General features: G+C 41.7%; 1 protein-coding gene across 1 annotated transcript in view; it reads left to right on the top strand.

The window, feature by feature from the left end:
- Nucleotides 1–1,285: 1,285 nt before the first annotated feature.
- The window catches only part of LOC140729530 (synaptotagmin-7-like), a 530,282-nt gene continuing 520,254 nt past the window's right edge, over nucleotides 1,286–11,313 (top strand). Inside the window, 1 exon segment of the mRNA XM_073049365.1 lies at nucleotides 1,286–1,408. Within this exon segment, the coding sequence (XP_072905466.1) occupies nucleotides 1,387–1,408 (22 nt within the window). The 5' untranslated portion in view covers nucleotides 1,286–1,386.

The raw sequence follows: 11,313 nt of genomic DNA, 5'->3' as shown, positions 1-11,313 counted from the left end.
CCACCAGGTACAGAACAGTTATTACCAGTCAATCATCAGCCTCTTGAACCAGTGGGAATTTCATTCAATTGCACCTGCCCCGTCACTGAAATGTTCCCACAACCTATGGAATCACTTTCAAGGACTCTTCATCTCATGTTATCAATACTTATTGCTTATTTATTCATTTCTCTCTTTTGTATTTGCACATTTTATTGTCCTTTGTACATTGGTTGTTTGTCTGTTGAGTGCAATCTTTTATTGATTCTATTATGGTTTTTGGATATACTTAGTATGCCCGCAAGAAAATGAATCTCAAGGTTGTATATGGTGACATATGAGTACCTTTAAAGAATAAACTTATCATCAAGGATGTGCAGACAAAATTCATAATTCTGTTTCCTAGAATGTTTGAATGACTTACAAGAACAGGTCTTTGGTGAGTTTCGAGGGAATGGTGTCTGGGGCCCAGTGAGTTCTGGTGAGAGAGGGACCAGAGAGATACAGACTCACCTGGGAAGTAGGATTTGGTGAGCCCTTGTGAACCAGTGCGCTTTCTACATGACTGATAGCTGAATATTGGAGTGTTACCGCAAATGGTGGAGCAGGCTTGTTGGCCAAGCTCCTAATCATAGACAGGAAGGGCTGAATCTGTGCTATACTGTTCTAAATCTTAGGACCTCTTTTAAATTTACAAAATTCTTAGGAGAGCAGGAAAGTTGGTCCCACTGCTGATGAGTTCAGACCATGGCCACCACGTCAAATCAGGGACAAGTTTGTTGGGGGCTGAGACTGGGAGAAAATGCTTCTCTTGTGACCAGTCTCAGAAGGATGAGCTGGAGTCTCAAAATGGAGATTTGGGCTTTAGGGTAAGGGAATGCGGGGACATGGGACTAATGCAAGGAAATGGCGTTTAGCTGGAAGACTTTGATGAATGGCAAAGTAGGCTAAAAGAGCCGAATGGACTCCTCCTAACTGCTGCCCCTACCTCTCCTACTCATGGATGAGTGTGTTTCATTTTGTTCTGTCTTCGAAAGACACGCGGGGAGAATGAAAAAATTATAACGTGAGAGGTATCCTAGCATGCCTGCCCACCCCTCTGCCACCACCGCTTGCCTCCCCTCCCCTCCCCGTGCCGGTTAGCCGTGTCGCGTGCGCCGCCGCGCCACCTCCGAGCGTGCACGCGCCCCGCTGGGAGTGGCGGCCACGCGCAGGCTGCCTCGGTGCTGTCAGTGCTTGGGAACGAGCCGGAGTCAGTAGAAGTGTTTGGCGGAGGCTTCTCCAGCCCGGTCCTCTCGCTCGCCCGCCCGCCCGCCCGCCGCGTCGCTCAATAAAAATGCAACACGCCGCTTTCTGACTCCAGAAAGAAAATTATCCAAGGACACTTACTCCCGCAGAGAAATAAAAATGTTCAAGGACACTTCGAAAGGTAAGGAGAGAGAATTATGTGTTTTTGTTAATGCTTGCAGTGATTTGCTTTGCATTTTGGTTGACAATGAAACTGGAATTCTCTTCTTTTCATCATTTTGTTGCTGCAGCTTTTTCCTCAGTCAACCTGTCGCGCTCCAAAGTCTGTCAGGTTCTCAGCTTCGCCAGATGCTTTTAAGATTATATTTTTGATCTGTGTTGTTTGCCCTCTGAAAAGAATCTTCCCGTTGTGTACGCTTTAATCCAGGAAGTTTAATGAAAAAAATACCTAGGAGTGTCAGAACTGACGCTGCCTTAAGACATCTCGGCATAAGCTTCGGACAGAGACATCGCAACATACAGTTAGTTTTTGATGATACAGAGAGGGGAAACACACTATTAGTTAATATGATGCTGCTGTTTGTTTTATGTCGCTCGGTGTGTGTGGACTTTTTAGTGTTACCCATTGCTGTCAAGTGCCTATTGTCGTGTGGGTCTCCGTCCTGTTGAGCAGGAACGTAGAGGTTTCGCAGTGAATTCTTGTCGGAATGTTTATTTGTGGCTGCATTTTAACTGATGTTTGCATCCTATATGTTTATTTGTTGATGGATATGATACAGATTTTTGCAAGTCAATTTATAAGCCGACAGTGTAAACCTCCTAATCTACCAACCAGCTTCATACCCATCCTCCTCTTGACGTCCTAAGTTGCTGCACAGGTTTAGTTGTAAGATCGAGGACGATATTTCCTTTTACCTCTGGGTTATAACCTACCAATCAAAGGTGGCATATGGGGTTAGAGCGAGCATCTCTTATCCCCGTTCCGCGAGGGAGGAGTACAGAGAAGTTCTCGCTTTGGAGACTGTTGCCGCAATATCTAATATTTTGTCCAATAGAAGTTCTAAAGGGATTTACACTCAGCTTAATTGTCTGAGGGAATGTCATCTTTAGCAGTTGTGTGCACCGCTCCTCTGCCCGTGTCACTGTAGATGTAATTATTTCACAGGAATTCTGAACTGACTCTTTATAATAATGGCTTCGATTGCAAATGAGGAAAAGCGAGCCTAATGCAGACAGATCTATAATGAGAACTTGTTACGGGTTGGGTTGTCTTATCCAAACAAATGTATTATTGATGAGCCGCGCGCAAGGTAGGGGTGTTTATCGCCGCTTTCAGCGATGGGGTTAGTATTCAAATTGCCTCCAGTGCAATTAACAACATATACCTCGATGGTGACACTGTTAGCATTAACAACGAACAATATGTGGTTCCCTCACACACTGGTGCATTTGATCGCCGACCCTTCGTGCTTTACACGGTAGACGCAGCATTATTTAAAACAATTTTAAGTAGGTTGCTGAGGCAGTCAAGATGGATTAGTGAAATCGCTCGGTGGGAGCCGCACACACACGCGTGCCTCTGAGGGCACTGATCTACAAACCGCGCCTCCCATCCAATGTGCTTCCTGCAGCCGCTTCTCCCAGCAGGTTGGCTCCTTTCAATTTCAATCATTGCAAGGATTTCGGATGGATAACAGATCCGCGTGTTGCTTGTTTAAGACGGCAGTTCCCACACCTAGCTCTCCCCAGTTGCCTCGAGTCTTGAATAAAACGTGTTGATTTTACTAATTGCGGTGTTGAAAGGTGATTCAAGGTCTTGAGGGCCCAGGCACCTGTTCCTTTGTTTGATCACCTGTTCAGTCCCCAGATCCCGCCGTGTGCCACCGCTTGTTGTGTTTGTGTGGGGAATGGGTCTGTGCTCCATGTTATGTGCGTATGGATTCCTTTTTTGTGTGCAGCGGATAAATGAGGAAAAAGTACCTCCCCGACAAGCGAGCACAAGATGAACGATTGAGAGCGGGAAGGGGAGAATTATGAGTTTACAATTGTACCTTTTAACTCGTAATCGTCATTTGAGTTTGTGGAAATGACAATCAGAAAATATGGGGAGGTCTTCCTGGGCTTGATGAGATTTCATTCAGCACACGTCCTTCAAGGACAGAGGACAGGTAGCCGGGGGGTGTATATACATTCCAGCCGTAGATTAGTATTCAGTCTTGTTTGACAGCCGATGAGGGTAAACTGCCTGATTGTCTGACAGTTGACAGTCCCTTTTGTACAAAATGATTAGCGACGAGAGACCGGCGTAGTTTCTCGTTTAACATTGCATGCATTGACCTTCACCGTGAAGGCTAATTCGCCAACAAGCGCAATTTCAATACCCGCTGCTGAACCAATTTTATATATACCAAGGCACATAGGAAAGCCATAGTCTGCCGTAATGTCACCCGCTCATGAGGGAACGCCTCAGAGAAGATGCGATCACTTTCTAGTGAGAGCTTAAAAAAGATCTCTCTGTAAATTATACTTTGCTTTCTTCGAGTTTCAGTGTAACAGTTAAAGAGAAAAGGACTCCTTTTGTATTTCTGCGTTGGACTGGGGAGTAATAAGACAGGGCTTATTTCACGCCTGCTCCAAGTCACATTTCGTCCTGTACTTTTTGTTTTGGGTGGGTAACCCGTTAAGTCTATTAAAGTTGTATTTTCACTAATACAATAACCACGCGGCCCATTTGTCCCCGTACATTTTATAAGAAAAAAAGGCAAGTTATTGATTCGACCTGATGAGTAAGTGGCATTGCTGATCCGTAACCTGCTGAATCACAGCAAGAATGCGAAGTACTTTGCGCGGGCTCTTTTGCAGCAAAAGCTTATCTTCGGCTGCGATTTCGTTTCCTTTTTTTTTGCTAGTCACCTGTTTGCGAGACGTCTGTAGTGGCAACCCAGGTGTTGCTTTTCAATGTCAGTATGTTGGATAATGTTCTCCCAGCGGCTTTTTTTACACATAACCTGTTGAAAAGCTGCAGAGACCGCATTTGTTGAATATTAACCCATTGTCTTGAAAGTGGAATGATTGCGGATATTTCCATGTTGACTTGGGAAGCGCATTAACATATTGATCGAGAATTCGATGGAACAAAAAAAGACCTGCTTGTGATGTTTACACCCAAATCATTAAACCACACTTGCTTCAATTGCCTTTAATTTCTTCACTATCTTCCAAAACCGTAAAAAGAACGCTCTGGAACAACAAAGACTGACAGTGAACTCTCAAAAGAATGCCCTGCTTTGCTTACCTGTCAACAGCTGAAATGAAAATTAACAAAACACTGAGCTTGATCAAGTAAATGAGCATTCCAAATATATGTTTATCCTATATATGACTCTTAGTTGTTGCATATGTTAATCCCTATGCAGACTAAAATAGCTCAAAACTACCAACAATCTCAAACCATTTGTTAAAGTAAAATCATGTGACAGGTGCAGGGCTGAAGTAGCTGTGCTGGGTGTTGTGTTGGCTGATGTACATACTATATGCTGCTAAGGCAATGCAAATAATGTATTGGCTCTCGTTTGTGTTCATCTGAAAAATCTCAGGTTCCTTGGGTACAGTTACGGTCAGAGGACAGAGATGAAATGCCTCAAACAATTTTGGGCTTGTGTTGGTTGATCTTGTGAAGATGCGCATCAAGATCATGACTTGGGCTAGAGATAAAAACAATAACTGGCCAGTATTTCCCCACATTTTTAACCCATCTAGCAACGATGGAAGCATTTGCACAGATAAATTGCACAGAGTAAGCTACCGTAGCCCTGTAATTGTGCTGTCAATACACTGCGTTGATTCGGGAACAAAAATCTCATGATGGCATGCCTTAAAGCAACGTTCAAAAGAACACCAACTGGGAAAAGGAAATCTTTATTATAATTTCAGTCTGTTATTGCCCACCCCTTAGTGCTCTAGTCCTGGAAGTCTTCAAATCCTTGTCAATGATGCTTTGTAAACAACTATTAAAATACACATGAGCGTGACTTAGTTTATTTGCTCTCCAGTCTTACAGCGATGCTTCAAGTTCCAGTAATGCATATTCTGCACGGTCAGGTTTAGCCTTTCTTTGGCACTCGCAGTTAACCTTGAATTTAATTTCAGCTGTAGCATCTAATTTGCACAATATGCTAAGCATAGTGCAAAAGTGTTTTGAATGATAGGGAACGGGCAGTGTAAATATAGTTAGTAACTTTACCACTAAATTCTTTATGCCGAAGTGTTTACTTTTAGATAACTGCTTTCTGCAGCTTACCTCATGTTAAGAAGTTGATACGTTTGGAATTCAAAGTCTGAACTTCCCTCACGCTATCCAAACAAATGAAATGTTGAACTTCAAACTCATTTAACAAAAAAATTGTCATATTCAAAGTACACTTATCTGACCTGTTCCCTGAATTATACTTGTGCATCAAATAAGTATGAATATTTCTGTTGGTAAAGGTATTCTTATTTTGTAGCCTTTTGCTGTAATATTATGAATCCGGGTTGTTCCGAGTGCAAGTTTTTTTAACATGGGAAGATTGCAGTACTGCCATGCCGCCACTAGATGTCAGAAACGCGCGTGGTTTTTAAAACTAGAGCCACCTGGTGGTTTTAGATGCACATTACACACCCCAAAAGATCTGTAACTCTGGGATTTGAAGGTTTTGTGCATGCCTTTTGAGCTATTTTTCAATTGCCACTTTCATTTGTCCCTTTTGTAGATCTTTATAGGAAATCAAATTAAATGGCTGGTCACTGACACAAAAGGCCACTGACACAGATGCTGGAAATTTTGAGCAACATGCACAAAATGCTGGAGGAACTCAGCAGGTCAGGCATCATCAGCTAAGGAGGGAAATGAATAGTCAGCCATTTTACTTCCCTCCATTGATGCTGCCTGACCTGCTGAGTTCCTCTGGCATTTTGTGTGAGTTGCTTTGGATATCCAGCATCTACAGATTTAATTATGTTTGTCATAGATTCTTTCACCTCTTCAAAAGATGAATTTTTTTATTAAACACATGGCAAAATATTGAAAGTGAACCAATCAAAACTATTCCATAATCCTGTTGATTTTATTATTGGTACTATTAGGAAAAAAACAAATATTGGATGCCACAATATCTTTTTTAAAACTTCCGAAGAATATATGTTTCCACAAAGCATCATCTCAATGAAACATTATAGGCTGGATACATGAAAAACATTTCCCCTGTCAGAGATATCCAAAAACCAGGGTCATTGTCTGATAATACAGGATAGGACCTGTAAAGGGTGATGAGAAATGTCTGCACTCTGGTGGCGCCTTATTGCTGAATATGAGTCATGGAGGTATACAGTACAAAAACAACATCCATGCAGACCAACTCATTTTTCTTAGCTAGTCCCTCCGAACTCTATCCATGAACTTGTCCCAAAGAGGTTAAGCGTTGCAATTGCATCCACCTCTACCACAATCTCTGGCAGCTAGTTCCATTTACTCCCCACTTGTCCATGGCTCCAGGAGTTAGTGAAGAGTGCATAATCAATGATGGTTTCATATTGTGGAGATTATTGCACCAAATGGCTAAGTACACCTCATTGTTGCTAACCCAACAAAATAGTTTCTCAAGGCCCTACCCAAGATCATCTCTTGCCTTCTTGTTTATAAAACTCTCACTCTGTAATCCTGGAGGCCGTAAATCTTCCCATGCAAAATGTTTCTGACTTTACATGCTTGCAAGCAGACTGCTGGAGTTAAATGCTTGCTCAACCCCACATTAATGCTTTAAGAAGTGTACTTGAACCATGTTTCCCTGTTACTGACCTCTAAGGGAGAAGTTGACCTGTTTCAGCCACATTATATTTAAGAAAATGGTGCATTTCTGAATATAAAGGGGCACAATAGGGTATGGGCACAGAGTGGGAATATGACACTGAGATAAATTGAATGTTCAAGCAGCTTCGAAGAACGGAATCTTTTTTCTATATAAGTATTATCACTATTCACTCATGACTATGCATCAATGGGTAAATCCTGGGGTAGAAAATGACGGAAGAAAGCTATCCCATAGTGCAATTTTGAAGAAAGCGGACTCTTGTTGCATGATGGATTAAAGGTCAAATTTTCAGTGACCTTTTGGAGAGAGGGAAGGTGGGAGAAAAAGCAGATCCGTGCACAGACCTCTGAAATAAGAACCTTCTGCAGTCCCTTTAGGTGTCATACAAAGGGGCACCGGCAGCTGGGATCAGATCGGACCCTGGTCATAAAAACGCATTTTATGACAATGCAGTAGGGTTTGTCAACATCCAAGAAAAAGGAATGCTGAGTTGTTTTGAATAGGATCCCCCGCCCCCATCGTCAGAAGGATGCTTAGACCATTTAAAATGCTGTTGCTAATATTTCTGAGTTTGGTTTTGGATTTCCCCTCACTCTTAGACTTTTCATTTACCTCTTGCAAAAGTTTTTATGCGCAATAAAAACAAAATAAGTTTGACATATCATCAGGCAGTAGTGGGGATCTAATATTTTCCACACATCGTTAGCACACTAATCGCAACAGTTTGGAGGATGTGCATGTTGAAAGCAACAATAAAAATGAGACTATTTTCAAGAAAAAAGGTTTGATATTCATTGTAAGAGCAATAGCCACACCCAACCGTGCACACATTTTCTTTATGCCATGATTGTCATGAACTCAATCTGAAACCGTCAGCTCTAGTACACTCCACATCTGGTAGCAAGCACAAACAAATCACAAAGAGTTTGACAAAACTTGTTTGGAAAGAGACACAGAGTTCTAAAAAAGGTGCATGGACTCCAGCTGCTCAAATAGAGAATAGCATTTGTCTCAATTTCTTTCAGAGATTGTGTTTTAGTTGGTGAGAAATGAAAGTGTCTTTAATAACCTAGTCAAGAGGTTACATTATTAAAATCTAATCTGGTGCAGTAATACCAATAGTGGCACGGTAGGGTAGTGATTTGGACAACACTGCACAGTCCAGGTGACCCAGGTTCAATTCCTGCCTCTGTCTGTAAGAAGTTTGTCCATTTTCCCCGTGACCATGTGGGTTTCCTCCAGGTACTCCAGTTTCCTCCCACAGTCCAAAGACGTACCGGTTGGTAGGTTAATTGATCATTGTAAATTGTCCCATATTTAGGCTCAGATTAAAAAGGGGGATTGCTGGGCTGTGCGACTCAAAGAGCCAGAAGGCTAAGCACTGTATCTCAATAAATAAATAAAAGTATATTTTGTACTTTTTTTCATTTTAAAGTAAGTGACAATGGGTGCTGGGGAAGATGTAAGACTGGAAGACATGAGCTCGGTAGGGGTCTGAAGGGAAGAAAAGTAAGAATATCTGAGGTGACCATGCAGAATTAAAGCCAAACATGTAAATAATCAGAATCAAGTTTATTATCACCGACACATGTTGTAAAAATTTGCTGATTTGTGGAAGCAGTGCAGTGCCGCACATAAAAAATTACTATAGGTTACAATAAAAATAAATAACGAGGTAAACTTCATAGATTCATGGACAGTTCGTAAATCTGATTGCAGAGGGGAAGAAGCTGTTCCTAGAGTAATGTTGAGTGTAAGTCTTCAGGCTCCTGTGCCTCCTCCCTGATGTTAATAATGAGAAAAGGGCATGTCCCAGGTGGTGAGGGTCCTCAATGATGGATGTTGCCTTCTTGAGTCACTGCCTTCTGAAGATGCCCTCAATAGTGCGGAGCCCATGATGAAAATGGCCAATTCTCCAATTCTTGGCAGCCTCTTTCGATCCTGTGCATTGGAGCCTCCATGGCAGGTGGTGACACGACCAGTCAGAATACTCTCCACCAGATATCTGTAGAAATTTGCTAGAGGCATACCACATCTCCTCAAACTTGGAATGAAGCAGGGCTGTGTGCATGCCTTCTGAGCGGAATGCTTCATTGGTTAGGTTGTCCACATTAGGAATGGCAATAACCTCCTCAGGAGCAGGACTATTAGGTATTGCAGTTGTAGGTCCCCATTTTCACCATACTTTGGTTTTACAAATCGCACAAGTTCCCCTTGAAGATGTGGAACAGTTGAGAGCAAATTCATGTTTTGCAGTAAAAGCTTTTGTCCAAGCAGGATAGTTCTGTCTGAAACAATGAAACTTCTGCACCAAAATTTGGAGTTTAGATTTTTTCGAGCATAATGTATATTATTCCATCTTTTTGAAGGTTCTGTGCAAGATTATTATTATTATTATTGTATTGTTTCAATGGCACATTACAATATTTGATAAAATAGCAAGCTGTTTACGATTCTGTGAGATGTGTGTGGAACTCTAACAGATGTACAGTACAGTGAGTTTTCTCTCTAAATGGCATACTACATCTCTTAGTGCATGGAATTCTGATTGTTTATGGTTCACTGATCAGCAGACAGTGACAGTACAGGCAAACCTCCTCACAGGTGATTGCATCTCCAGTGTTTTTCACAGTACTCTCAAAGATCAGTGCCTCCATGCAAAATATTAGCATCATTATTTCTTCAATGACACAGCTGTGGTGAATCCCTGTTTTTTTTCTGTTTCATTTCAGATTTCCAGCTTTTCTTACAAAATGATAGAAATTTATTATCTTTTAGAAATCTCAATGTTCAATTTAAAAACATAAGATGTGGCTTCAGTGAAGTTCTGTGATTGAAGGAATGCTTTTTTTTTGTCAACTGAACAATGTGTGTTAATTTAATCAACACACACAAAATGCTGGAGGAACTCAGCAGGCCAGGCCGCACCTATGGAAAAAAGTGCAGTCAACATTTTGGGCTTGAAACCCTTCGGCAGGACCCTCAGCCCTAAACGTCAACTGTACTCTTTTCCATAGGTGCTGCCTGACCTGCTGAGTTCCTCCCTCACTTAGTGTGTTTTGCTTGGATTTCCAGCATCTGCAGATTCTCCCTTGTTTGTAAGTTAACTTAATGAAAGCTTTTATATTGAGATGATACTTGTAAGTCCCAGTTACTCTGCATAACTGTAGATTGACAAGAAGAGGCACCATCTCATAGAAAAGGTAATTAGAGATCCCGGTGAAGTAGAAATGTTTGAAGGCATTCTAGAAATCTAAGCCAAGAAATTGCATGGCTACATCCTAATGATATTAAAACATTATTAAAACTAATGTCTCCAGTAAAGGGTCTCAACTGTTTATTTATTTCCATAGATGCTGCATGACCTGCTGAGTTCCTCCAGCATTTTCTGTGTGTTGCTTTGGATTTCCAGCTTCTTCAGAATCTCGTTCATTAAAACTAATGATATTTTATGAAAGTTCCATAAACATGGGTAACCATGACTTGCAAGGATTTCAGAACTGCCTTGTGAAGCGATGTTCTGCGTCATTCACGGTGCCAATACTGTAGGATCTCCTGCACACCTGGTACTTCTTCTTGGACAGTCTTTTGGTGAGAATGAATTGCTTCCGCTCCAGCTTTGTGAGTTCTCAGATAGCTAATTAGGCCAGTGTGTGAACTTGATTCTTCCACAGTTGTGGCAGCAGGTGCTTGATCGGAAAGGCATGTGGGTATTGGAAATAGTACAAACTTTCCACTGCTCAGCCTGGGTCTCCTTGTGCTCTGATTCATGGACTTGAATAGCATTCAACGTGGCATCCAGTTCAAAGTAAATTTATTAGCAAAGTACAAATATGCTACCTTGACATTCATTTTCTTGCAGGCATTTACAGGAAACAAAATAATAAATCAATAGCTTCAATTTAATATCAGTGAAATGTATACAATATACATCCTGAAATTCTTGATCTTCACAGGCATCCATGAAAACAGAAGAGTGCCCCAAAGAATCTGACAGTAAAAATGTTAGAACCCCAAAACCCTCCTCTACTCTCCCTCCCACACACAAGCCGAGCAAAGCAAGATCATACCCACTCCCCACTCATTTCAGCAAAAAGCATCAGCACCCTCCACCCACCAGGCAAGCAATAACAAAGCCCCCAAGAAAGATCATGATCTGCAGTATAACAAAAAATAATCGTTCATCCGACAATTCGACATACCACAGTGTCTCTCTCTCTCTCCTCCCTCCCCCTCC

Source organism: Hemitrygon akajei, chromosome 6 (genome assembly GCF_048418815.1).
Source record: "Hemitrygon akajei chromosome 6, sHemAka1.3, whole genome shotgun sequence".
In the NCBI taxonomy this organism is placed as follows: Eukaryota; Metazoa; Chordata; class Chondrichthyes; order Myliobatiformes; family Dasyatidae; genus Hemitrygon; species Hemitrygon akajei.
The sequence above is the reverse complement of the archived record's forward strand: the minus strand, read 5'-3'. Positions and strand labels throughout refer to the sequence as shown.